We start from the raw sequence: 26,805 nt of genomic DNA on the forward strand, positions 1-26,805 counted from the left end.
GCGGCGGGGCCCCGCAGCCGGGGCAGCAGCTGCGCCATGGCGGCCCCGCGCACCCGCAGGACCCCGCCCGCCCGGGCACCGGGGCTTTCCCCGGCCACGTGTAAGGGCGGCCCCGAGAGGCCGGGGGGCAGCACCGCCCTCCCCGCCGCCCCGCTCGGCGAGGGCTCCCCCCGGCTGGCAGCGGGCGGGCGGGCGGCGGGGGCCGCTCTCCTCCTCCCCTTTAAGGGGTGGGGGCCGGACCCCCGCACCGCCTCCGCTACCTGCGGGCGGGGGCGCGCGGGGGCGGGCGCTGGGGAAAGTTTGTCTCTGTGGTTGGCTGCGCCGCGCGGCGCGGCCGGTCGGGGCGGGCGGGCGGCTCCGTGCGCTCGCAGGGCGGCGGGAGGCTGAGCGGCCGGCCGAGGAGCGCGCTGCCGCCGGTCCCCGGGCGAGGCGAGCGTGTGCGCCGGCGATCCCCCCGCGCGTAGGGAGAGGCAGCCGCGCAGCCCTGCCGGCATGGGGCACCGCGGGGAGAGGGCGTCCTGCCTGCCTCTCCTCCTGCTGCTGCTCGGTGAGCCCGGGGAGTGCGCGACCGGGGGCAGGGGGGAGGGCGGCCGGGAGGGGCCGGGCCGGGCTCGGCCACCTCGCCCGCAGGTAGCGAGGAAGGGCCGGGCCCCTCGGCGGGGAGGAACCGCCTGCCCTGCCGTGCCCGCCTGAGGCGCGGCGGAGCCCAGCCGGGCCGCTGCCCTCCGAGGGGCGGCGGGGGGCCGGGCTGCGCCGTCCTCCGGCTGGCTGGGCCGTCGCCGCCTTCACCCGCTCCCGGCCCGCCCGCGGGCGTTAACGGCCGACGCAGCCCTAACGGCTCCGCAGCCGCCCCGGCCCCCGCCGCTCCCTCCAAGGGCCGGGGCGCGGGTTGCTGCCGGCCACCTCCCCGAAACTTTCAGGGGCCTCCTCAGAACGGAGGTGGGGCGCGGGGGTGCTGCTCGGCGCGGTTCCCCGCTGCGAGGGGTCTCCGCGGGCGGCCGGGGTCCGGCGGCGGCGTAGCCGTAGTTGCTCTCACACGACCCGGCGATGGGCCGTGGCCGTGTGCTCTCACACGACCCGGCAGAGCGGGGCGATCCCTCTGCCCGTTCCGCGGGGGAGGCCACGGGAGGGGCCCCGCTCCCGGCACGCCGGCAGCAGGAGCCCGGGTTCCGCGGGCACACAGGTGGCGGGGGGGGGGGGGCGGCACTTCGGCGCCCTCCCCTCCTGGCTCTCGGGCTTTGCTGCCTCTGCCGTGAAGTTCTCCTGCGAAGAGAGCGCGAATAATGGTGTAGGTGATGCTTTAGGCCGTGTTCACATAATTGTGTGGCTGGCGTTGGCTTAACATGTGGCGTGGTTCCTTGCCGGTGTCAGCGCCAGCGTGCAGAAATAAAGACTGTAGCAAGAACTACGCAAAAGGGTGAGTGGTGGGTTTGGGTTTTTTGCCCCTTTTTTTTTTTTTTTTTCTTCAACATCGGACTTGTAACGCTGTTAGCAACAATGCTACTGAAGTAGCAGTGAGTTTAACTGGAGAACAAGAAGATTGTTCGGGTAAGATAGTTAGACGTAGTATTTAAGCAGTTCTGTGTCAGCTCTGTGCAGTCAGAAGTACTTTAGGCACTGGTGAGTGAGCATGCCCCACAAATCACTACACGCAGTTCTTGATTCAGAACACTTGACTAATTGCAGGTAGTAAGTGGGAGCCTTTTCCAGATTTGGGGTGGAAGGAGTGAGTAACTACACAGTGCCCTGTGCCACAATGCTCTTCTTTAAACAAAACTCTATTTGCTGACTTAGTCTGTGCTTGTACTTTTGACATTGCTATGACTAATTCTTTTTTTTAAAGTCTGCCAGAGCACTTTCCTCATGGTTTGGCCGTTGAATCTTTCATAGCCAGGTCTGCAGAGCAGACAGTTGCAGTTGAAAAGTCAGCTTCCTAAACCTGGGCTAGTCCCAGTCTCTTTCCTGAGCCTGCTTGCAGGCAGTAAGGCAATCGGGGCAGAGGGGTGTCTATCTACAAGTCAAGATCGTACCACACAAAGGTGTCCACTGTGCTTTCTCTTACTTGCAGCTGAGGTTAGTCATCTTGTTTATCTTTACAACATAGGCACTCTGCCAGCTGGAGAAACAGAGAAGAACTGGATAGAACACTTTTAGTGTTCTTGTTTAGAAACAGAAAGGGAATAAAATTTTTCAAAAGAATGGTTTAGTAGGACAAGCGGAAAAATCAGGACTCTCAGATACTCAAGGTCATGCAGCAAAAAGTAAAAACCATTAAGGATGACATGCAGCAGGAAAGTTGTTTCCTTCTTAATTCCAGACGAAACAATTAGGAGAACTTGAAATGTCCATGCGCAGATATCTGGCCGCTGTTCATGATATGGTTTGTTTGGATGTTCTGAGTTGCCTTTTGGGGATTTTTTTTTTTTTTTAATTGAATGGTGCTGTTAAAATTGAAAGTGCTTTTGTGTGCAGGAAAAAAAAATGGAACTCTTCAGTCTTACTTGTGGGGTGTGTTGCGGTGTGGCTATCTTCTGATACTGTTACTTGGTAGCTTCTATGAGATATTCCAAATGTTAAGAGGTTGGGAAGGTGGTGTTCCTCTCACTCTGGATGGGAAAGGTATGCTTTTGTGAACATGTGTTTTCTATCAGCTCTTTAATAGAGAGACAGGTTGGGGCTTTTTGTTAACTAATGTGCTGCAAGTGTTGAGGAATTCTTGTATGAGGGAGGTGGAGGGAAGGAGTTGAAGCATAGAAGAGTTCATCCCTTGCTTGTAGTTAGACTTGATTGTTTTGTTGAGATCTTTACAAAATAACCCAGCAAAAGGATGCAAATGGCTGAAGTATTTGGCTGTGACAAATAAGAATGTTTTCTTATCCTTTCTGCTGGATCCAGTACAGTTATAATCCGTTTGGTACGGAGATTGTGGATCCTGAGATTGAGGCTTGATCTAGCCTCTCTCTTTTCTTCCCTCCTCTGGTGTGGCTGGATCCTGAGAAGAGAGGGAGTATGAGGGCGTTTTGCACTGCCATTGCCTGTTTTATGTGTGATTTTGTTCTGCAGTCAATCTGCCTAATCAACCTGTGAAATGCTCTGGAAACCAAAACATCCCTCCTAGGACAAGACATCCAAAAAACCAAAACAGGTATCTGGTGGTTACTAGGGCTCAGATTGTAAAGTAAACAGTAAGCCTTGCAGCTTCTGCATTCCCCCCCCCCCCCCCCCCCCCCCCGTTCTTATTTGGAATTCAAGGTAAGAATTTCGGGGTATCTGAAAAAAGCTGGTTTTGTTTAAGTGCTATGGGGCTTGAGGAGGGCAGGCACTCAGTAGATCCTGGGAGAAAACCATTGATGATGGGGTTCCCAGAGATGGCCTTTTTCTTACTACCATTTAGACCTGTGTGACACTTGCTGTCTGCTATGATGAAGTCAGTTCCAGCATGCCAGATCCCCAGGAGCCTTGTGTATACATGAATAGAGTTGTTTCCTACAACTCGTATCTGAAATTCTTTATTTTTTTTTTCCTTTTCCTCAGAAGCTACAACAATTAGTTATTTGAATCAAAGTTTAATTCAAGCTCTGCAACAGAAAGCTTTTGGTAATTAGTACAAGTTACTGTGATCATGAACTTCAAGGAAAAGCATGCTTTAATCTTTCCCTGCATTTGCAGCTGAAGTGAAAGCATTGGAAAATGGGAGAGCCTCAAGGTTTAGGGCAGGGGGACGATGTCAGGATGATTGCCCACCGAGCGCTCAAGGTGTGTTAGAGTGGAATCTGCTTCCTGCTCCCTTGCTGGTGCCTGCTCGCCTACCAGTGATCTCAGGGCTGGTGCTGGTGGCCTTTGCCTACCTGCTGGTGGAAGAAGGCAGGCTCAGATCCTCGCTGGTACTCAGAGAAGGAGCTGACAGCTAGGCCTGCCTACCTCTGTTACAGCTTTAGAGGTGGTTAAAAAGGCTCCCAAAGGGGAAACACCAACAAGCCTCTCCTGGTCCTAGCAGCTGCAGACTGCTAAGGCAGTAGAAGCACGTAGCGAGGGTTGGAACTGGGCTGGTGAGGCACTGAAGGGCAGGCGGTGTTGCTGAGGACGAACCGCTTTCCATGTGGTTTTGCCATGCTGATGTATTTTAGCGTGTAGGCTGTGGGAAGATGTGGGAATCAAAGGGCGAGCAGTGTAGCGAGTGTTTTTTCCTTTACATCCTGTGTTCTTTTGGGTTGGCAAATGATAGCTTAGTCACCTTTTCTGGCTCTCTTGCATCTTTGCATGTTCCTGTCCAGGGCTCCTTTTTAGGGAGTCTGGTTAGCTTTTTCTGAAATTCTTCGACCTTGTTCTCCAGGTTTCTCGATTGCTACATTTAAACATAGCAACAGCTTGCTCTCTTTAGGTAGCCTCTGCTGTATTTGGCTCTAATCCCTGAACTGAGGTATAAACCTGCCTGAACAAGATTTGAAGTAAGCAGTAGGGGTCATTTAAAAATGCAGCCACACGCTTGATTAGAGGGGAATGTACTTAAGAAATAATATATATCTAGCCGTCTAGCTGTATAAACAAACAATCAGGGACATTTGAGATTTCAGCTTTCACATCTAATACATTTATGGGTTGATTTGGTTTTGTGTGCATGTTTTTTATTGTTGCCTTTTTTTTTCCCTAGTCTCCATAATCCTTGTCAAACACTTACCTGCAAAACAGACCTGTATATTTTTTTAGTAGGGAAATGGTTACATATCTCAGTAAGATATTTTTAGAAAGTGAACATTTCAATTGTCTGTTTTTTAGATGCCTTTCACTGATATATTTTTTTGTGTGGAGTTCTGTGTTTTAGAAGGGAAATGGACATGTTATCTGAAAATGTGAATTCTTTCTGATTATGTATGGAGATCAATCACTTCAAAGTTAAGTTGGAAAGAACTTGAGGAAAACATTACTAACACGAGCTGGGTCAAAGTAGGGCTTATGTCATTGTCTATCAAGGTCTAGTAGTTTTGAAAGAAATATATTAGGTGGAGTATAACATAAGAATCTATATCATAATGCAAAGAAAAATATCTTTTTAATACTTTGCTTTTGACTTTTATTGGAGATGTTGCAGTTACTTCCCAGGCCCCTGCTAGATGTCCTGCTTTGTTAGAAGATCTGCAGTAGTAAGTGATAAAAGTCTTGTTTTTCTGGAGACCTGTAAGGCGAAATTGTCTAGGGATACCAATGTTTTGATTTCTGTCCAAGAATAATAAGCAGTTTCCTGCATGACCCTAGTTCCTAACCTGAACAACGTACCCCAAAACTGGATCGAACAAGGCAGGGAGAGACTGTAACATAAGCAGGTTTTGTCTGGGTTGTTAGTATCTCCTGGCCTAAAGAAGGAATGAGCTTGTATCAGTGAGATACTAAGTTCTCCAGTTGTCCAGTTTTTTGTCAGTTAATTATTTAGAAAACCTCAAATTGTAGCTTTCTTCCAAGGCTTGAATAGCTGCTGAGAAGGGCTTTAAAAATAATGAGATAAATTTTTAATACACCTTATGCATTAGGTTTTGCAAGGGGCAAAGGTATAAAATCAGTTTCGGACCAAACTGCTTTTGGGATAGGATGATCAGAAAAATAGCTGCTCAGATGCCAAAAGCCTTGAATAATGTCTTTCCAGCTCATCAGCATATCTAAAATAAGATAAGAAGCAAGACAGAAGTTATGGAACTTAAAAAAGTTTCTTGTTTTTTTGAGTTTGATATCAAAAACTGGCTTTTTCATTTACATGTAAGATTTCATAATTGTAAAGCATAACTGATTTCTTCTAACTGAAGTCTGAGACAGAAAAAAGGATCATCTCTTTTTTTTCTTTGGAGTCGGAAGAGGTTTCAAAGCTGGGTTTCCAGTGGAAGTAATTATCAACTTTAACTATGGCATTCTGACTAAGTTTAAAGTGAGCTAGATAGAAGGTAGAACCAGTGTTGCTAAATGCCTTTGTTGAGTCTTGAAAAGTTCTAAAGCAGCACGGTAATGCTGGTAGGTTTGAGTCGATGTAATTGCCATGGGGACTGCTTGAAACTTGTGGTGGAGTGTTGCAGTCGTGCTCCTTTTCATTACACTAGATGAGGCAAGTTGCAGGGAGAGTCTTAGGTGACAGGGTCTGAAGAAGCAGCAAGGAGAACAATATCTTTTGTATGCAGCGATGGCAAAATACTGCTGCAGAAATATGAAGAATTGCTGAAGCAAGCTGAAGTATTTGACTAGTCATAATCTCTATGGCCAGATGGAATTTGCATGGATGCTCTAAAGGATCTGAACTGTTAGCTGAGCTATGGGAAGAATAGGTATGTGAGTAAGACACCGAGTCCTGGACAGGATTTCCTTTAAAAAAGAATCTGAGGATGGTTTTTGGAATTAATTGACTTGTGAACTTCAGGAATGAGAACTAATTAAAGACTGGAGCTCCCAGACAAGCTGTCACATAGGCAGGGCTGCCAGCAATGCTTGTCGTATATTTGCTTGACACTTTTTGTTATGAGGGCCATCTCTTAAATTGTTTATTATTCTGCAAGACTTCAGGCATTCATGCTGAAATTTTCTGGGGTGGGTGTCTACCACAGGTTGACTTTTTTCCCTAGGAAATACATACACCCCCCCCCCCCAAAAAAAAAAAAAAGCTCCAGTATTTACAACTGTTAAACTAAGGGAGGGAGCAGGGGGAAGTAGCTTTTTTTTTTCTTTTTAATTCTCCCATGTTCTGACCAATTTTCCCTCCTCACTCTTGAACAAATAATAATCTCAGCTGCTAAGCTGAGAAGTTCTAGCACCTCCACGCTTTAGAGCAAGACCTGGAAATTTGGCCAGAGAGTTAAGTTTGCATCAAGAACGTGGCTTTTGCTGTTCTTATGAAAAATGTCCAAATTTGGCCACATTATAAGACTTGGAAAAGCATCAGTTTATAAATGCTTGGTAGGGAATTAGTCTCAGGTCCCTAGAGAAAGCACTCTGTCATTGCTCTTAAGGTGTCAAGGGATTAGAGCTGGAATTGGGGCGGAGAAGTGGAAGCCTCCCTTTTATTCCAGTTTCAGACTTCTGTAAATGTGTTTTTTTTTTTTTTTTTTCTTTTTTCTCTCTCTCCCTTCTGCCAAATGCTGGAGCAATGTGCTGGTCTGTGTGGATCACTGATCATATCTGCTCTGAGAGTCTGCTGCTTGTAGCACACAAAGCATATATATCATCTTTCTTATATGTGGCTTTTGAAAAAAAATAAATCAATATAAATTTTATGTATGGTTTTTAACTTTTGTTCTCTAGTCTCGGTTCTTCTCTCAGGCTTTTTCCCAGGTGTCCCCCATTGTCCTTTACTTCATGCTGGCTGTAAAACAACTCCTGCTGCTATAGTTGCTCTCAAAAAAAAAAAAAAAGTAAAGAACTTATGCCACTCTTTCTGTTTAACAGGCTTGATTAGTCTGGACTTGCCTTTCTGCTGACTTTCTTAAAGATGTGGTTTAGCTATGCCGCTTAGTGCTTGCTTCGTGACTGCAGTTTGCATGCTTTCATGCTTTTCAAGTCACTCTCTTCTTGCTGTATCAGTAGCCATTAAAGAGTTTGGTGGAACCATTACTGGGGGTCGTGTTGGTTAGCAAGAGTCCAGTTCTGACAAAAGCTAGCTCTGCTTAGGTTTGCCAGTCTTAAAAAGAATAATTGCCAATGTGAAGGACTTTGTTTCCGTGCATGTTCCATTGTTAGCTCCAACTGCAGAGATTTAGCGTCGTGTTTCAGCTGGTCTTTGATGCAATGTGGCTGTGGGGAATCTTTGAGCAGGCTGTAACAGCATTGTTCTCCTACGCGCATTAAAATGATTTTTGCAAGAGAGGCATCCACGGGGACCTCTGCCAGTTTCTTATTGATGTGTTCAGTTTCATCTATTGACACACTACCCTTCATTATTACACAGTGAATCCTGTGGCAGTGGAATTTGCTGTTAAATCTGCCCTGCAAAAGAGAATTGGCAGGAGCCGCTCTAAAAGCAGCGTGACCCCTGCGTTTGCAAAGAATAGCTTCTAAATACAAAACAGATGCTGAACCAATAGGGGATGCTTCCTAAATTTTCAGGGTACCAAACATAACAATTTTGAGAAAAGTACAGAATTCACATAATTTGTGAATAATCATTTAAGTTTCAATACCCTTTTTTCCAGGAACGTGTGTCTAATCAGTACGTGTATTCTTTTGTGCTTGAATACAGCAAGTAATACTGAGGTGAAAATAGGCAATTATTTGTTGATGGAAATTGTTAGAATAAGCAGCAAGGAGTTAGTCTTTCCGTCTGTGCTCTAATCCTCTTCCGAGTGCTAGAGGGTGGGTGGGAGAGGTGATGCATCTTCTTTTGCCATTGCCACAAACTATTTTGTGCTTTCAGAGCACCACCCGTAATATTTACCCAGATGTTACAACCTCACCATCTCCCAAAAGAAGCATTATGTTCCTTAGAAGCCTAGTGACATGCGGTGTATTGGGAGGTGGTGTCAGTGGATGGAATTTATATCTATGTAAAGAGTCTTTATGTTGTATGTAGAGTGTGCTTGTTCATATTCAGTTCATATGGAGATTTTAATTAATGTGGAGTAATAAGTCTATTACATCAACCTTGTTTCCCTTTGATCTCAGGGTTTGGTTCTAGGCAGGACATGCTGTACCTCTTGGCTTAGAGAGCTTAAGTGCTTGGAGCAGGCTTCATCAGTGCGAAAATAAAGAGCATGACAGCTTATTAGAGACAAAAATCACTGTGGTTGTCTGGAGGTGGGAGGTAACGAGGTAAGGCTGGGTCTTTCATGTCTGTCACAAAGCAGGGTTGAATGGACACTAAAGCTATTGACTAAGCCCTGGTTGCTGGCAACTGTATTGATAGGCACCTGTCAATTGTTGCAAAGCTGCTGCCATCCCTAGGTTTGTGGGTTTGTTTATTTATTTTTTTTTAAAAAAAAAAGATTGAGAAAATAGCATATATAGCCAGGAGTCAATGGGCACAGAAGTGTGGCTGTTGCTAGAAATTAGAGGTGGGGGAAGGAAGGTGAGGAGAGAGTGCTGGAACAGGACACACTTCCCAGACAGAAAGGGAAGTAGGGGAATAGCTTGTTTAAAATGGAAGGATGAGTTAAAGGTGTGTCTGCATGAGATGGTGGTGTTGGGGCAGTTATCGTGAAAAAACAGCCCTGGTAAAACCCTCAAGTTTCTCAAAGCTCTGCAAGCGAATCTTGAAATACCCTGGTTTTCTAGGCAAAGTTTTCTGCTCGCCACTGGCAGGTAAATGGAATATCTAATTGTAGTCTCCTGCAGAGTTTAAAACAAGGACTGAAGTGTGATGCATGTGGCTGCAGGCTATGCTGTGGCATCTGAATTGATGCTGGTGTCTGCCTTTTGAGTCTGAAAGGGAGGGGTGAGGGGGAGGCTGCAGTACTGTGAATAGAGTTACTGGGTGGGGATGTCCTTCCAAAATAGTCGGAGAACAAATGAGACTTCAGATGGTACCCTTGTTCCTGCTTATGACCAGAGGGCGCAGGGTGTGTGCCTGTTCCAGACTTTGCCTCATAAACCTACAAGGATCAACAGAGATAGGCCAAAGCTACTTAGAAAAGAGCTGTTAAAGGTGATTTAAAGTATTTCTCACTGACTCTCCTCTTGGTGTGAGCAGTCAGCTTTTGGTCTCTATGTATATAGAGAGATTTTTATCCTTGTCCGAGGCTGTAGAGAGACACTTACCTCTTTGTGCATCTGGGCAAAGGCTAGTAACCTGCAGAAGGATGCAGGGCAGATGCACCGGACACTTCTGTACCCAGACTTGTAAGGTGGGTCCTTTCCTTGCTTTAACAATTCCTACGCAGAATAAGAAGCTAGTCCCCTTACAGTACTTTGATCGCATATGCATGTTCCATGAAGGTAACTTGCTGGCTTCTCTTTCTTCTGTATTTTCTGCTTTTGTCACGCTTCTGGTATTGGTGCATTGGGGTGAGAACTCGCTTTGCATATGTGGGTTTGGCCAAAGTCCAGAGTGAATACTGTTCTCACATGAGTGACAGTCTGGGGTCAGCAGTAATCCTCCAGTGTCAGGGTTGCCTTGTTGCTGTAGGATCTTGCTTGAAGTCCAAAGTGGGACTTTGGTCAAGTGACTGTCATAAGTATACAGACATTTCTTGGAATTAAGGCCCTGCAACTAAGGTTTCCACCTCAGAGGAGGCTGCTAACATGAGACATTCTGTGGCTGCCACTTGGGCTGAAACATGTGTTTGGAGAAGCTGCTTGCTCGGGAGGTGATCAGTCACTGAGCTACAGGGTGAGCCTTGAAGAAGAGCAGGCTGTGCATGGGGATGGGAAGATGTTTGGAGGTTTTGGCAGGGAGGAGGCAAGGGCCCAAGCTGCAGATTCTGTGAATGGCACGGTGATGAAGAGCACTTCCTTCATGCTGATAATTTTTTCATCTTGGCCTGGTGGCGCAAGGTCTTTTTTGACCTTGGGTGCACAGGAGGGGTGGTAGAAAAAAAAAACAGTGCCTGGGGTACCTCGGTGTGAGAAGAGGGGGCCATGGACTCATAGAAGATCTAGCAATGACACATGCTGGACCTCCTTAGGACCCTTTCCTTAGGACCTGTGTGCATTAAATGTATTGAAGGCCTGTTGAGAAGACTGATTGTAGGTCAGGTATTCTTTCCCCTTGCCGCCTTGCTTCAGTGTCAGACTCTCATGTTGACAGGGTTAATGTGATGGACAGTTTTGGGCTTGAAGCCTTGTGCTCATTGTTGGGGGACAAAGATGCTTGATATAAGGGCCCGTGTTGTGAATTGGTGGTGGAGGACAGCTAGTCTCAGGGAGTTCGGTAACGTGAAGCTAGAGCTTTCTGCTTTTGAGTGTGTGGTTATGATTCCAGCTTTGTGTCTACTTTTTGCTGGGCCTGTGTAGAATGAATTACTGATTTTGCTTCAGTTGAGTGAACATATGTCTGCTGGCTTGAGCGAAATAGCAGCAGGTACTGGGTGGCGTTCTAGTAAACAAAGTCGCTCCCTGAACAAGGCTGAGTGAGCTCAGCACCCAGTTTCTGATACAAAACAGCCAGATGCGTGTCGGCTGTGGCTGACACATGCACATGGAGGCTGTTAAGGGACTGTGTGCACTGTTCTTGACTGTTTTGTTTGTGGGGCTAAGTGAAGAACTTTGGCCTTCAAAGTTATTTGAATGCTTCTCAGTACTATTTAACATCACCACTTCCCTCTACCTCCCCATCAACTGTTGTTTTAACACACATTATAAATTTGAACGGCTCATGAATTGACAATTGCTTTCTATACAAGGAGATTTTTAACTTGTGGTAATTAATGCCCTACCTTTAAGAGCTCTGTGTAGTCCTGGATGTGTGCCACCAGATTATGACAGGAAATATCCTGATGATTGTTCCTGTCTGTTTAGCAAGACCCCTGAATTCCTCACAGGCAATTGCATGTACCCGCTCTCTTGTAATTTGATATAAAACTTGCTCCTGAGTGTTACGTTTACCCTGTTTAAAATAGATCTCTAGTACTTCCTCAGAGGCAGTAGTGTGTATGGGTAAGTGATGCTGGGCTTGGACGCTCTCTAAAGATGTGCAAAATGGAGCAAGTATGGCTACCTGTGTTCTTGTTCTGCTGTGGCGTTCTTTGGAGATGGCAGGCTCATACGCTGAGCATAGCTTGGACGGTTGGTGGGAGCTTGCGCAATCTGTGGCTCTGCTTCAGTAGCCTCTGCCGCAGGAGCCTGAGGCTGCCTGCCTGTACTGAGGTGGTTCTCCTTTTCCTTGAAAAAGATGGCATGCGTGCTTTGTATCGAAATAGATAAAGGGCAGTGAATACCTGCTGGGAAACTTGAATAGCACTCATTTAGACAGAATTCTGCTTATCTGGTGGTATATATTGTTGGCGTTTTTAGGAGAGTGGAATCTCTGTCTTGCCTTCTTTCAGAACATCTGTTTCTGTGCATGAAGTCATCTTTTGCCTGCCTTTTTTCCTCCATTTGAATCTACTTGTACCTAAACAGTCTTCTCTGCAGCATCAGAAGTATGGATGACAGCAAGGATTTTGTTAGGTCATCTTGGGTGTTTTGTTCTGCAGGAAAGTCACTATGGGTAGAAGCGCTGGAGTGTATGCTTCTGGTAGGGCAGAACTGTGAGAGGCCGTAGGATTGAGCTGAGTTTGAGCTCGATGCAGGATGATAGCAAAGGTATAACTGTGCACGTGAAACTTTACAGAGGGTCCTCACTGCATCTGTCTCAGAAGAAGGACACTGAACGGGGCAGGCAAAAATACAAATACCTTAAACAAAACTGCCCAGGGAAGATAATTACTCAAGTGTTAAACTGCTGTTGGTGTTTTTTGTTTGTTTGGTTTTGGGTTTTGTTTTGTTTTTGTTTTTTTAAAAACACCAGTTCTCTTTGGCAAAGAAGATCTCCTTTTGCGATAAAGGCAAAGATTGCTTCTTTTCAATCTAGGGACAGACTGGACTTCTGTACTTTAAGAGACTTCCTAGCAGTCCCTTGTCCAAGGCTTATTTAGTCCTTGTGAAAGGGACAAAGATCTTGAAATAATCTGTGTTTTGTCTGGGGAAAGGCAAAACTTGATCTAGTTGCTTTGTACCGTGCATTTTGACTCTTGGTAGGCTTAGGTCATAAAACTACAAAGAGTGGAGGCATTTGTAGGCTGCTCTTGCTTTGCATTAGGGCGGGTGCTCCTCTTCTTGAATTCTTTGAAATGTCTTAATTTGATGTTGTGGATTTTTAACTGGTTTAAACTCCTGAGAAATGCTCTTCAGATCATTGATCTCTCAAAACCTGTTCTTATTTCTGAAAAATTAAGTGGGGAGGCAGAGGGTGAGGTGAGAGGAAAGCTGTATTGTTAACTAGAGGTCTGTAAATGCTGTATGTGCCGCCTTCTGTTTAGGTCTTCACTAGCAGCAGGAGTGCCTTCAAGGTACTTTTATTACTGTTACAAGAAAGTAACATACTGATTTCTCTCTAATAATAAACAAACTTTGTTATAGAATCATGCTGTTAACATGATTTATGACTGCCATACCAACAAGAGAGCTAAACCCAGTTGATTTTGTGATGTAGTAAAATAAAAAGTGAGCAGGGAGTATAAATAGTAGTTTGAAGCTTTAAAGTATGAATTTACAAACAATGAAGAAGTTACGAGAAATAAATAGTTTTGTTGTATTTTTTGTATGAAGGGCTTGTCAGTCTTTATGGTTCTTAAATTGTTGTGGATTGCTGACGTTGGACATGGCTAGATGCAGAGCTGGGAGGAGGATCCTTTATTTTTAAACCATCCATTGAGAAGTCTGACTACATGTATACTGTGTCTCTTTTGGAATATTAATGAAGGCATAACTCCTTTTCTTTTGCCCAGTGGGGCTTAGGTATTACACTGACTTTTTCAAGCAGTGCTATCTTTTCAGATGTTATCATGAAGCAGGAGAGCAAGGGGAATTTCCTGATACTGCACAGCATTCAGTGCCTTTCTTGCTTATCCTTTTTTTTGTTATTGTTTGTGAGATCAGGCCTTCAGTTTAGTTTTCTGCAGTTTGAGTTCAAGGCCTAAGTGCCAAATGAACACCTCTTGGGTACAGGTTGTTGTGGTACAAATGTATTTCACATTTCTGTTTTCTTTCTGTTTTCTTACGTATGGGTCTGTGTTTTGTGTTTGCATTCTGAAGGATATGTCGGTTCGTATTGTCTCGGGTGCTAAGGCTGGGTGAAGAGGTCTCTTTGAGTTGGCATGGCTTCCAGGATATGTTCTGACAAAGGGATCAGGGCTTGCTCTGCACATTGGACAGCAGTGTTTTATGCTCTGGCTTTCTGGGCCTAATCAGAAGTAACTCTGGGGAATATTAGCTCTCCCTGTGCATTGCCTACATCCCCTTTGTTACCTGAGGGCTGTTTGCTGAATTTTAACACCCTTTACTTTCTAAATTGGTGGTGTACTTCCCACTTCTGTTCTCATGCTGCTCTATATTGTATGTTGTTAGCTGCTGTGTTTGCACCAGACATCGTTGCTTTTCAGTTGTTGTTAAAATTGTTCCTTTGCGTTAATACAGCAGCTGGTAGAGACTTCTGAGACTTAGTCTGCAGTGCACTATTGCTTTTGCAGTGGGTATTTGGAACTTGCAATGTTGTCTTTAGTTCTTATGCTACATATGTGTACCAGTTCAGGATCCAGAAAATGGCTGGCATGCTCTCTCTTGGGATGACGTTTGGCTGTAGAGTCTTTTGTTCTGTTGAACAATGTACTATGAGACATAACTTTTCTTCCCAACATAGCAAATGTGAGGATGCCTAGGGTGAATGCAGTCTGCTGTCTATTTCAATGTAAGCTGATTATAAGTGTTAGTTACTGAATAATTTCAGGATATCCAAGTTTCACCCAAATATTAACAGCTGCTTATTTTGTATGTAGGTTGTCTTATTAAATAGTGTAACCTAGAACAGCTCTGCAAGGAGACTGGAGCAGAAAAGAAACAATTAAGCATTTTCCCTCTGGGCGTCTTTCAAAAACTGTATTCTCCTCCTCCTGCTATTTTAATGTCATGTTGGTTCTCTATACACCCTTCTCTCTTGTTTCATGCTCAAAAGGATTCCTTCTCTTCTGATTTTTGAGTTACTTGAAAATTCTGTGTTCTTTCATTGCTTTTTTTTGTCTCTCTTCTCACTGCTGGGCACAGCCTGGGTGCCACTGAGGAGCAGCAGTAGTAAAAGGGTGCTTCCTCCAAGCTCTCAAGTTCCTAAAGCTGTAGTAAGAGGGGGAAGGCTGACACCAAAGATCCATTCAGCCTCGTGTCTTGCCTCTGACAGTGCCCAAGAGCGGATGCCTAGGAAGAGTGAGCACACCCTGTTGCTATCCTAGTGTATTGTCTCATGGTCATCTGTAGCTTGGAGGCTTCCAAAGTTAGAGGTGGTATCCTCATGTTTAACCTTGGATATTTCCTCCAAGGGTGTGCTGGCTCATGGGTGTTGCATTTGGCTACCTCTGAAGTTTTGTTTTCTGAAATGTTCTGGGTGATGCTGTATATTAGCTGATCTCTGACTGTGTGTTAACTTTCCCTTTCTCTTTTATCACCTGTGGTGTTGACTTTTCTATACACAGCATGCCAATGACAGGAGCAAAGTAAATACTTGGGAGATACTTAAAAGTGGGAATAATAGGAAACTTTTTAAGATGTGTATTCAGGCATGCTTATCTGAAAATTAGTAGCTAATGGCTGAATACCAAACTTTACTAAGACTCCAAGCAGTAATATATTGTGATGCAGTCTTTTAATACACGGCTACACATGGGTTTTCTCAAATGTCTAATGGCATAAAATTCTCCCCAAAGCTTTAAATGTGTGTGACATTCTGTACTGCTATGTGTTACTGTGTATACCAGGGAGGTTATTCAGTATTGGTTGTAGAGGTACAAGTAGATACTACTGCAAATGCTGCGAGTTAATCAAAATGGGTAACAGTGAAAACTTGCTGGCATATAATCTAAAGGGAGAAAAGACTTTCAGTTTGTGATGGGGAATACGCGAAGACTGCTGGACTTCTTCAGCCAGGTACTGAATTCATGAACTGTGCTATTTCGCTACTGGAGATAACAAAATACCTGCATTGAATACAGGGCAAGGTTTTCAGAGGCGATGGCAGGCTTGAGGCTGTGAGCCTGAAGCTTTACAAAGAGACTTGGTTCCTCAGAAGGTTAATGCTCGGGGTTTTTTTAAAAATTGGACCTCCTCATTTCTTGAACCAGCTAACTTTGGTCACAAGAGTGGAGTGTTTCTTTTTTCCTGCTTGCTCTAGAAGGTGCAAGTACAAAGGGGTTTGCTTCTCTGCAGGACTGGGGTAATTGGAAGTGGAGTTGTACCAGGTGCGTGTCTTGCATGAGGTAGTTCAGCGCTCTCCTGGTTTCTGAATCTCTCGCGTGTTGCCCACATGCACAAACATGCCCACCTATTCCAGAAAGTCTCCTCTTTTTGTCCAGTACAATTAATCTTCTGGTAAATTAAACAGCAGCCGCATACAATACCATTTCCTTTCATGTGTGAGAACAGCTTTCTAGAGGTAGAATTCAGGGGCATGGACAGCTAATTACACAGCTAATTTGCCTTCAAGTTCTCGGAGGCAGTGAGTGCCAGAGAATTTTTGACTCTTGCATGGTTTTGGTTTTTTTTTGGAGGGGGAGGGGGTGTTTAGATTTTGGCTGTTAAAGTTGTTGAGCAGGGGTAAGTAACACTGCAAAGTGTGAGTAGATTTCATATCCTAGCCATACATTTGTTCATGGCTTAGCTCACACTTGTGATTTAGGGAAGAGTTCCCATTTCCACACTGAAGTTCAAGTTAAATGTGAACAGCCCTTTAAGTATCCTTTAGGAGCACGCAGGCTGCATCTTCATTACCATTTTAGTTGAGGTGAGGATTGGATTTCTGAGGTGAATCTCCTCACTGTCCCACTTTCTGCACATTGCTATTTACTGGGAAGCAATACGAATGTGCAATTAGGATTCCTTTGGATGTAACTGAACCAGAAGTGTCACTCTAGGAGCGTTATCTGCTGTGCTTCAGGTGCCCTCGGGTCTTTGGCTTATGGCACCGAACCTGGTCCAATGCAAACCCCCAAACATGCGTAGTGTGATTCCTGGTGCCTCAGCATCCACTGCCCTCTACAGCTTTTGCTCCTTTTGGACTGTGCCAGATGCTAAAGTAGAAAGTTGTGCTAGTCTTAAATTTCTGTGTGATGGGGGATAAGCTTTTTTGCTTTTTAAATATTAGTGAAGTAAATAAGCAGGCTGTCTTGAGTTCCATCTACTGATCTAATACTTTATTCTAAATTTTCAGGAGTCTTAATGCAACCAACCAGATTGATTTGAATGTTGTTTGTGAAGCTTTTTCCTGTGTTTCCAGAACTATCTGTGTTGGTATTTGTCTCTTTCAAATAAGGAAGAGTGCTGTGGCATGCCTGTTTTTAAAGCCAGCTGTTTTGCAGACCCATCTGGGGGTAATTTTATTTAACGGTCTATGTGGGGGTTACTCAGACCCTCTTAAAGGCCTTGACCGGAATCCCTGTGTGCCTTCTAGATGTTGTTTTATGTCCCTGGCCTCTCATCTTTTTCTTACCTGGACCTCTTTCCTCCTCTTGCTCCCTCCAAACTTCTGACCCTCTCCTTTGCAAGAGGGTAACAATACTGTAATGAAAAATGTTCCTTCTTGAAACAGGGGTAATTTCACATGTCTGCTTTTTTTATGCCAGAGACCAGGCTAGCTGCCTTTTCTGGGGCAAGAGTTTCTCATCATCAGTGCCATAGCAAATAATAAAAGCTCAGCAGCAACAAGTACTGTAAATACCTTGCAGTCCTGTTCTCAATTACAGAATTAGTTATGTAAATCTTGTATTAAAGGAGAAAGAGCCCTGATGTCTCTTAAATCATACTCTGTGTGTGCACGCATGCGTACAATTCCTTTTTGTCTAGGAGAAAAATATCTGTGCTCCTAACATGCAGGCTCTGTGGAGATTAGCATACTAAACAGTATTGCTCTGCATGACCTGAAATTGGCTTTCGAGTGCTAATTGGATCTATAGGCTTTGAGAGAAGGGTTGGAAAACATTGGTCTCTGGTTTTCCAGGTTGCAGACAGTAGTATGGATATGGTGGTGGTGTAGGTGCCCAAATGAAGTCCTCAGGGGACTCCTGTTCCTAATTGCTCCTGTTCTTTTGCATGAGTTTGGTTTAGTCGGTTAATCTGTCCAAGTACATCTTCTGCAGCAAAAGAGCTGGCAATAGTTGTGCTACTGCACTTAGCTGCATGTGCTGACAAGGCACAGGCACTCATTCCCATGCCATAACACCCATTCTGTGTGCATTGGTTGTTGGCATTTTTAATGTGGCCGCTTGCTTGGAGATTATTTATGGTGAAGATGGGACCGTTAGATAATTAAATTACAGACGAAAAGGATTACTCTATAAACACTGAGATCCATCCCTCCACTGGCTCCTATGGCTGCAAATCAATTGTCAAGCATGGAGCCAAGGTGGGCCAGTGCCATATGCTGCCTTGTCAGCAGTTCCAGCAGCCTTGCTGCCCAGCCGCCTCCTTCCATAATCTCTCACAACAGCAGATGCAAACAGAATGAAACTCCCCTTCAGGATCCCAGCCAGAAAGTCTGCGAGCCTAACATGTGCGTTGGGTTGTTCGGCGTTGTGGCTGCTGACTTCTGTAATTGGGCTTTGCTCTGTTGCTGGTTTTGCTGAAGCCTACGTGATGCCCTCGCCCATCCAGTAGAATGCTTGCTGGGAAACTAGTCTCTGTGTACTGAGACTTGAAATGATCCCCAAAAACAATTTTTGGGTAAGTAGAGGTTCAGATTAATAATATCTGGCTTATGAAAGCATGTGGCTTTTTAAATCTCATCTTCCAATCCCCTTTAGAGTTAACTTTGGCTTTAGACAGGACTTTGTCTGGTTTGGATGGGGTGTTGAGTTAAATTGTGGTGAATGAGTGCCACCAAATTTAAGCAGGTAAAAAAAAAACCACCCCAAAAAACAACAACAACAACAAAACCCCAAATCCCCTGCAAACCCAAACACCAAAAAAAAACCCCAACCAAAAAAACCCACCAAAACCCAAAGCAAAACAACTACCCAAAAAACCAACTGCAAGCAAAAAGCCCCCAAACAGCTGTTGGTGTGGGGTTTTTTGTTTTGCTTTTTGTTGGTAGTATAATTGTCAATGAAAAGTAAAAGACACTATATTGGATTTAGCACTTCTTTTATATTTCAAAGCATTTTGAGTGTTTTTTTTTATATTACCTAACATTAAAGATAACTTGGAAAACAAATTATTACTTCACACCAATAAAAATCAATACCTTGGGCTCTGGGAGGAAAAGGGGATGATGATGATAATGGAAATTATTTTTGGGAGAGGGGAGGAGGGAGCGTTCCAGGATTTCCTTTTTTAAATGTATGATTTCTGAAATTATAGGTTTGTGAAACACATGGATATTGCTATATGTGCATTTTTAAAAGTCTTTTGACTAAAATACTTTTTCCTAGCTTTCCAGCTTTCTCACCTCTGCTAGGTCCTATGTCCTGTTTAAAATAATGCTGGTTGAAAAATGTATTAGCTTTTGTAGTTTAACAAGATCTTGTCTGGGATTTGGAATTTTTGTCTTGGCTTGGATTTTCACACTCAGTGTATGATTTTAGTTAATGTAGATGCAGATTTAGAAATGGTCTATTCTAGTCTGATTGTTTTCTCCAGTTAAATCTAAAGAAAGTTCAGTTTAATCCTAGTAGTGTGCTGCATTCCACACAGAGCAAAGAAAATGGTTGGGCTCTGCCCAGAGGAAACTGCAGTATAGAGCGAATGGATTTGGACTGCTCTGCTCAGTTCCAAGTGCGTTGGGAAAGATTTAAGATAACAGATAAGTACAAGCTAATGATGTTGTGGAACAGCACTGATAATTCCAGTTTGAGGAGTTCTTTTAAATATTGGTAAATGTATGCACTCCTCTTGAGTTGGAATTAGTATTGCAGTTTTTAACCTGTGTCCTTCCTCCTCACTAAAGAAAATGTGAAGATACTTTAGATACAGCATTCCTGCAAATATTTGCAGCCCTGCTTCCAGCTGTGCTAGCTTTTCAGCTTTCAGTTGTGGGCTTTACTGCTTTGTCAACTGTTTTCCTTAGAATGTAACATATTGAACCTCTCCTGGCAACACAAATTGCTTCTGAGAACAACAGAAAATCACCTGTCTTGTGTGGCAGTCTAAATACCACTTCCAGAGCCCCTGGACTTTTTGGGTCAGATGTCACCAGGTAACCTAAATGGGCTGCTCTGGCTGAGTAGGGTAAAAATGGAGCTCTGTGAGACTATTTGGAGGAAAGTAAATGAAGGTTGTTAGCAGAGACAGGTACTTCAGGTGAGACCCAGGAAGAAGCAGCATGTTGACTCTTGCATTTAATTTTTTTTTTTCTTCTTCTTCCCCTTTTGCTCCCAGCTGCATTTTGGAGACTTATCAAAAGTAGTTCTTTAGAATCAGCCTTTTATCTTTAACTGTTAGTCAGTGGTAGGGAAAGGAAATAGAGATCATATGTGATGGAGCTGTTTGACATCCAGAGCAATCTAAAACACGATATTTAGTATTATCTCAGTCTGCTAGACGTTTGTTCTGTTTGGACCAGTGGTGCTACAGTTCTCTGCCTGCCAAGGGCCGCTCTGTTTGACAAACTAGCCTTCTGCTTTGCACAGCTGGGAAAGGTTTATATGGCTTCTCCTTTCTCCTCTACCTGCCCTATGCCTTGTTCTACCTTCCAGTAGCACACCTCTCCCCATGACTGGGAAGCAGTGGTGCACAGTGGGATCTGTGCTGTCAGCAGCCGGTGGTAGTGTTTTAAACTCTAATTAGTACTGCATATGCAACCTGATTTCTGCCTTACAGGCTTCCGCTGTAGTTTACTGGTCTCTTCTTGTATTGTAGCAGGAATAATCCACAGAAGCACTTGTGGGAAATTTTCGTGGCTCATTTTGGCAGAAAATTGAAATGGGTTGTGTGCTTGGGTGAAAGAGATGCCAGTCAGTTGGTCTTCAAAGGGGTGGAACTGAACAGGTGAACAGTGCTTTATTCCTGGTAGCCCAAGAGACAGCAAGAGAGGCAATTCTGCCTGTTGCAGTTGCCTTAGCAGAGGAAGGAGGCTTTCCTTCTTGTGAGACAGTTCAGTGAAGTTTTTCCAAAATAGATCTTTTTGGGCAGTGATCAGATGATCTGCTGACTATCTGCAGTGATATAGTGTATTTTATATGGTTAAGTATTGTTCTCTTACTGTCCCTGTCTTTTTAGATAACAAGGTCTTTGACTGATGTTTCCAGATCTGAACTTGCCAATTAGTATGTATTTATCCAAAGTAACATCATCCAGACACTTGTGTTGGGCAGAACAGATCAGGATGGTCATCTGGCCCATTGTGCTGGTGTGTTTTGTGTTTTTAGAGTAAGAGTGGTGGTTTTGGTTTGTGTTTTTTTTTGTTTGTGAAATTTTTTTAAAAGGGCTGGGGAGAAGCATGGGAAATCTATTTAGTTTTTCTGCTGAGCTCAGGAGGTTGTCTCCCTAGGCTCTAACTATAAACAGCAGTGGGAGAGAAGTTTTTCAGAGAGCTTCTCTCCATTGATGACAGATAGAGCTTAGGTAACTAGTCATATAAGGCAGCAAACATCTAACAGCTACACAGAGGGACTCCTGGAAACGGAAAGATGCACCATAGCATAACTTAACTGCTTGACTAATCTGGTGGCCTTCTATGATGGAGTGACTGCATTGGTGGATAAGGAAAGAGCAATTGATATCATCTACCTTGATTTCTGTAAGGCCTTTGACACAGTCCCACACAACATCCTTGCCACTAAACTGGAGAGGTATGGGCTTGATGGATGGGCTGTTTGATGGATAAAGAATTGGTTGGATGGCTGCATCTAAAGAGTTGCAGTCAATGGCTCAGTGTCCAAATGGAGATGAGTAAAAGTGATGTCCCTCAAGGGTCTGTATTAAGACTGGTACTGTTCAATATCTTCATTAATGACATAAATAGTGGGACTGAGTGTACCCATAGCAAGTTTGTGGGCAACACCAAGCTGAGTGGTGCAGTTGATTCGCTAGAGGGAAGGGATGCCATCCAGAGGAACCCTGACAGGCTTGTGGAGTCTGGAGCCCACAGCACAAGAAAGACCTGGACCTGTTGGAGTGGGTCCAGAGGCGGGCTGGAAAACCTCTCCTATGGAGAAAGGCTGAGGCAGTTGGGGTTGTTCAGCCTGGAGAAGAGAAGGCTCCAGGGACACCATATTGTGTCCTTTTAATACTTAGGGGTGGGGGAGAGTTATAAGAAAGACAGAGAGACTGTTTACCAAGGCCTGTAGTGACAGGACAAGGGGCAATGGTTTTAAACTGAAAGAAGGTAGGTTTAGATTGGACAAAAGGAAGAAACTCTTTACGATGAGGGTGGTGGGACACTGGAACAGGTTGCTCAGATAAGTTGTGGATGCCCCATCATTGAAAGTGTTCAGGGTCAGATTGGCTGGAGCTCTGAGCAACCTGATCTAGTGGAAGATGACCCTGCCCAGGGCAGGGGGTTGGAACTAGATGATCTTTAAAGGTCCCCTCAAACCCAAACCATTCTGTGGTTCTGTGATAACCAAGAACTGTGTCCTAGTGAAAGCCTTGTGATTTGCTTAGGTGCATTTGAAATCCTTTTTCTTGGGGGTGGTGGGTGAGGGAGGTGAATGGGGAACACAGCAGGTCATTACTGTGCTGCAAAATATGTTGTTTTAATTGTTTCATGTGAATCTTAATCCACATGGTATAGATGGAGTCCAATTGGGAAGGTACTTGCTTTTTCACCCAGTGCTGGAGATATGGCTTTTCTGAGATATCTCGGATGGCATGGAGATTAGAGCAATCCAGCAGCCTTGCAGTTTGATAGCATTTCTGAGGCTTCACTTAAGATGCAGTATGCGTTTCTTCATCCTGATAGAGATAATGGGTTTTAAGCAATTACACCCAGGCTAATTCCTTTTGATAAGAGCTCTACGTTATCTAAAAAAAGAATCCTAGCCGCCTGGGAAAGAACAATGTAAATGTCTCTCTCATCGACTCTTTCATTCCCTCTTCTCTGATAGCTTCAGATGATATGCTGCAGATCTTTCAAGCCATAAAAATCTATCAGTCTTTTTTTAGGTAGGGAGTATTGCAGTCGGGGAGGTGTAACAGTACTGTTGGCTTGCAAGGTGTGGAGGGAGCCCTGTGCACTTCAGGTGATTCCAGGCTGCTGTGGTGATTACAGCTTTGACATAAGGAATCAAATTTGGTCTCTTTTAAAAGGAACCCTTTTTTCCCTTCCCTGTGCAGGCTGACTGGTTGTAAGGTGTGAGTTGCTTCTGCTGATTAGGGCGATCTAAATTTTGTAATTTGGGAAGAGTAGCAAGAGCCTACCACTTTATTTAGCACAGATCCCAACCCCTACTGTGTGTTTGTCTGCACTGGAAAGAAGAGTATGATGTTGTCGTGTGTTAAGCAGGAATGGTAAGAGATCTCACATATTTAGATTTTTTTTTTTCTTTTCCTTTTGAGACCAGTAAAGAAATTTCAATAATTAGCTGCATTTCTGGTACTTCAAGAAATTCCTTTTATTCTGCTTAATCTCTCTGACTTTTCCTCTCGTACATATACAGTGTAGGATAGAAAATTTAATTGATTGCATTTAAAAAGGGGGAGGGGAATCCCAAAGCAACATGCTGTTTGTGTAAATGTGCCACTTCTAGGAAAATCATGTTATATATTTAAAAAAAAAAAAGCGTTAACAGTATTGAAAGGTTTTCAAACATTGTAGGCATGTTTGTTGTAACTTGTTCTTTCTCTCCTAGATAGTAGCAGATGACATTCTTGATGTGTAGCTGCCTGATGATAACTGGAGCTGGGAGGAGAGGCAAGGGGAGAAGGGGAAGATTGGAGATAAGGATTATAATCTCCCATGCTGATATGCTTTGGTTCTCCATCCCCAGAGAAGAGCCTGTGAACGTGTGGCATGCGGTCTGTCCCTTCACCTGCCTGCTCACTAGGGAAAGTCGCTGAAGGCCTCCCAGCGGGAGCCTGATCAGTTCTCTTTCGAAATGGAGGAAGAGGACTTGTGTAGACAGGTCTCTTTGGTGGGACAAAAAAAGATACAAAAATAATTTTTTTTTTTCCCCTCCATTTTGTAAAACAGCTTCATGCGTCACAAACACTGTAGTTAAGAAGTGCAGTACAGAAGCGGGAGATTCGGCATTTTGCTTTAATGGCGGGGAATCCACTGCTTATTTTCCAGTGTGGCACAAGAAGGGTTGTCCCTTCTCAACCCCCTCGTTTACACAGTGCTGCAGCAAAGTGATGCCTAGATTGAAAATAAATGGAGGAGTTCAGGGAGGGAAAAATGTTACCACCATTTGCAAAGTTGGCTACAGTATTTTTTTCCTGTCGTAAACTGTTGTGAATTTGAAAGGGCTGCTGTATTTCCTTCCCAGACATGGTAATGTTCAGTTGGCAAATGAAACAATTTTTGTTCGGAAATATCTTTTGAGATGAAAGGCATCAGCAAAGTTGTCGCTGTGTCTCCCATGACTGCCTTGGTTGAGGAGCTGGACTCTGTGTTCTCAGTCTTTCTGATGCAGAGGTTCGAGTGTTTAGTCTGAGCCAATTTACTCATTCTTCAGCTCTTACTTTTTTGGCTTTAATTGGCTTCCTACTGCATGTGACATTGCATTTTCCTTTGGCTGGCGGAGGTAAAGAGTCAACCTCCTCCTCTGGGCTGCTAAGAGAACATGTTTTCTTATTAAATAGAGCTGTCTGGCGCAGGCTGGAGGAAGCACCTTGTGTAAGAAAGTGCTGAAGCAGAAGTGTGTTCTTTGCAATGACAATACCTTCTCAGCCTTGTGGGCAACTCCACAGATTACTTCTCATCTTGCTCTTGCATAAATGATATGTAGATGCAAAACCCGTGTGAAGATGAAGCTCCTAGAAGACTTCCCTCATCTATAGCAGTGTCCCTAATGCAAGAGGAAATTCTCCCCAGCCCTTTCCTTGAGAAGCTGTGTAGCTTGTTGAGAGTTGACACAGATCACCTGTTCTGTAGATGCTGCACAGTTTTGCTGATTTGTTTTCTTGGTTATCCTAAAAATGACAGGTTGCTATTTAATGTACTTGGATTGACTTCACAACCTATCTATTCAGTCATCTGCTTTCCTTGTTCTACTCTTTGAAAGGATCTCATTTAATGACAGCAATGAGATGGTGTATCGAGGTGATGGGACAAGTTAATTTAAGTACTTCATGGACCATTGCTAGGGAACAAACACTAGCTCAAAACTGCCTAGGCTGTATCTTGGGCTATCTTGCCTCTGTATTATTAATATGGCAGGCCCCAGTTTATTATTCTACCTTGAGCCACACTTTGCCCATGTTCCTGGTGGAGTATTTCATGTGTTCCTTTGGGAGAATCCTCTAATCAAGTGCTTGACAAACAGCCATGAAGGCTCTGTGGTTGCCCTACTTTTTGGGTGTTTCTGGCCCAGCCCTGCAAAAGCAGCAGTGTTGCCTGGTAGTGCTGTCACCTCTCTAATGACCCCAAGGAACAAGTCCCATCCCTTGTGTTTGTGTGCTGGCCTCCTTACAGGGGCTCCGTTACCTTTTGTTTTGGAAAATAGTTCCTTGCAATTTCATCTGGTGGTCTGGTAACTCTGTAAAAATTAAGTTCTGTACTTAGGCAATTAGTCTTGTGCTCAGGTAGGTTTGATGTCCAAAAGGTGTTTGATTGCAGTTTATGATACAGAGCCAGTTACTGAGTTCCTACTAAAGACACATCTTTGTCTCAGTGATACTGAAAAATACTGAATTGTCAAAGTTCTGTTGTTTACTGTCACCAGTGTATACACTGTTCTGTCCTCCTCCATCTGTTTCTACAGTTAAATGGGATTCAAGTGAATTCAATAAGAACATGTCACCTTATATTAACAGTGAAATATATTAGGTGTCTTCGTAAATAAATGTTTCAAAAAAATTTACAGAGTTTGAAGCTCTCGTATCATGAAAGCTGAACTTTGATTGCTCTGGGAAGATGGAGGGGGTTTATGCGAGTAACACAGGGCACTGCAAGAATAAAATAATTTGTAAAAGTTCCTCATTTATTTGCCAAAGTAAAATAGAGCGCACCTCTTGCCAAGATCAGTGTCTGTAGCTCTGTGCCTTCTGCTACAGCTGCATGAAATGTTAATTTCTAATGCACAGCCAAGAACATAACACCTTGTTTAGTAGCTAGGGATACTCTTGCTGTTGACTGCTGCAGGACAAAAAGCAGAACCCTGAACTCACAGCTTGGTACATACTGAGCCTCCTGGGTCATGTAGAAAGGCAGCTCACCCTTGGAGGGTCTGCCCTCTGCACGCTCCCCCTTACCCATGGGCAGGGCACAGCAGATGCTCTGCAGGAAGTTCTCTTTCTCTTATCTTGTGATGCTGTCTCTGTGTGCTTCTGCCTTACGAGAATCCTAATTTATCTTAGCAGTAACAAATATTATTGTTTGTAAAGTAAATTATAGCTGTTACAGGCTGTCCCTCTTCTCTCCTGCAGCCTGTTCCACTGCCCTCCTTCCAACTTTGTGTTAAACCGGAATTGCTTGTGGGACTGTGCTGTGAAGAGAGGGATAGTCATTGCTTTACAGCAATAGAGTACAGACTCCGAACAGATCAGCTGAGGAGTCCCTGTGCCCCTATCTTTCCCTTTGGCCTCCCTTCTCTTAGGAAGGTGCTAATCACCCCCACCTTCATTTAGTGTCAAAGGGTCTTTAATGACCTTGGAAGAAGAGAAACTGAGCTGTCAGAGCTAATCTCAAACGCAAATTTGCAGCCCTTGCCACATTAATCATGCCTTTGTCACCTCTAGATTGGATTAGTGCAGTGCACGGTATGTGGGCCTACAGCTGAAGACACACACGGAACACTGTTGTCTGCTTGTTTTAGTGTCACAGGAGAGTATTTTCTAGAAAGACGTCAGCATTTGAGGAGTGCCCTCAGTCAGGATCCTGGTCTGACTTCTCACAGTGGTCAGCTGGAGGCTGGCTTGGCTGTCAGGCAGTGCTTTACAGCTTGCCTGCTGCTGTTACTGCTTGCTGCAAGAGGATAAGTTGAAGGATTGAATGGGACTGCAACTTAAGACCTAGTGAGGAAATACATTGGAGCCCTGCAGCTTGCTTTATTTTTTGTTGGTTAT

The 26,805-nt window shown here is 44.2% G+C and overlaps 1 protein-coding gene across 1 annotated transcript in view; it reads left to right on the forward strand.

Moving 5' to 3' along the window:
• The first annotated feature begins 325 nt into the window (after positions 1–325).
• The window catches only part of PTGFRN (prostaglandin F2 receptor inhibitor), a 69,364-nt gene continuing 42,884 nt past the window's right edge, over positions 326–26,805 (forward strand). The window contains exon 1 of the mRNA XM_087758934.1: positions 326–547. Within this exon, the coding sequence (XP_087615060.1) occupies positions 493–547 (55 nt within the window). The 5' untranslated portion in view covers positions 326–492. The remainder of the gene's footprint in view (positions 548–26,805) is intronic.

Source organism: Nipponia nippon, unplaced genomic scaffold, assembly GCF_047370975.1.
Source record: "Nipponia nippon isolate SJK-2023a ecotype South Korea unplaced genomic scaffold, ASM4737097v1 scaffold_2, whole genome shotgun sequence".
Classification (NCBI taxonomy): domain Eukaryota; kingdom Metazoa; phylum Chordata; class Aves; order Pelecaniformes; family Threskiornithidae; genus Nipponia; species Nipponia nippon.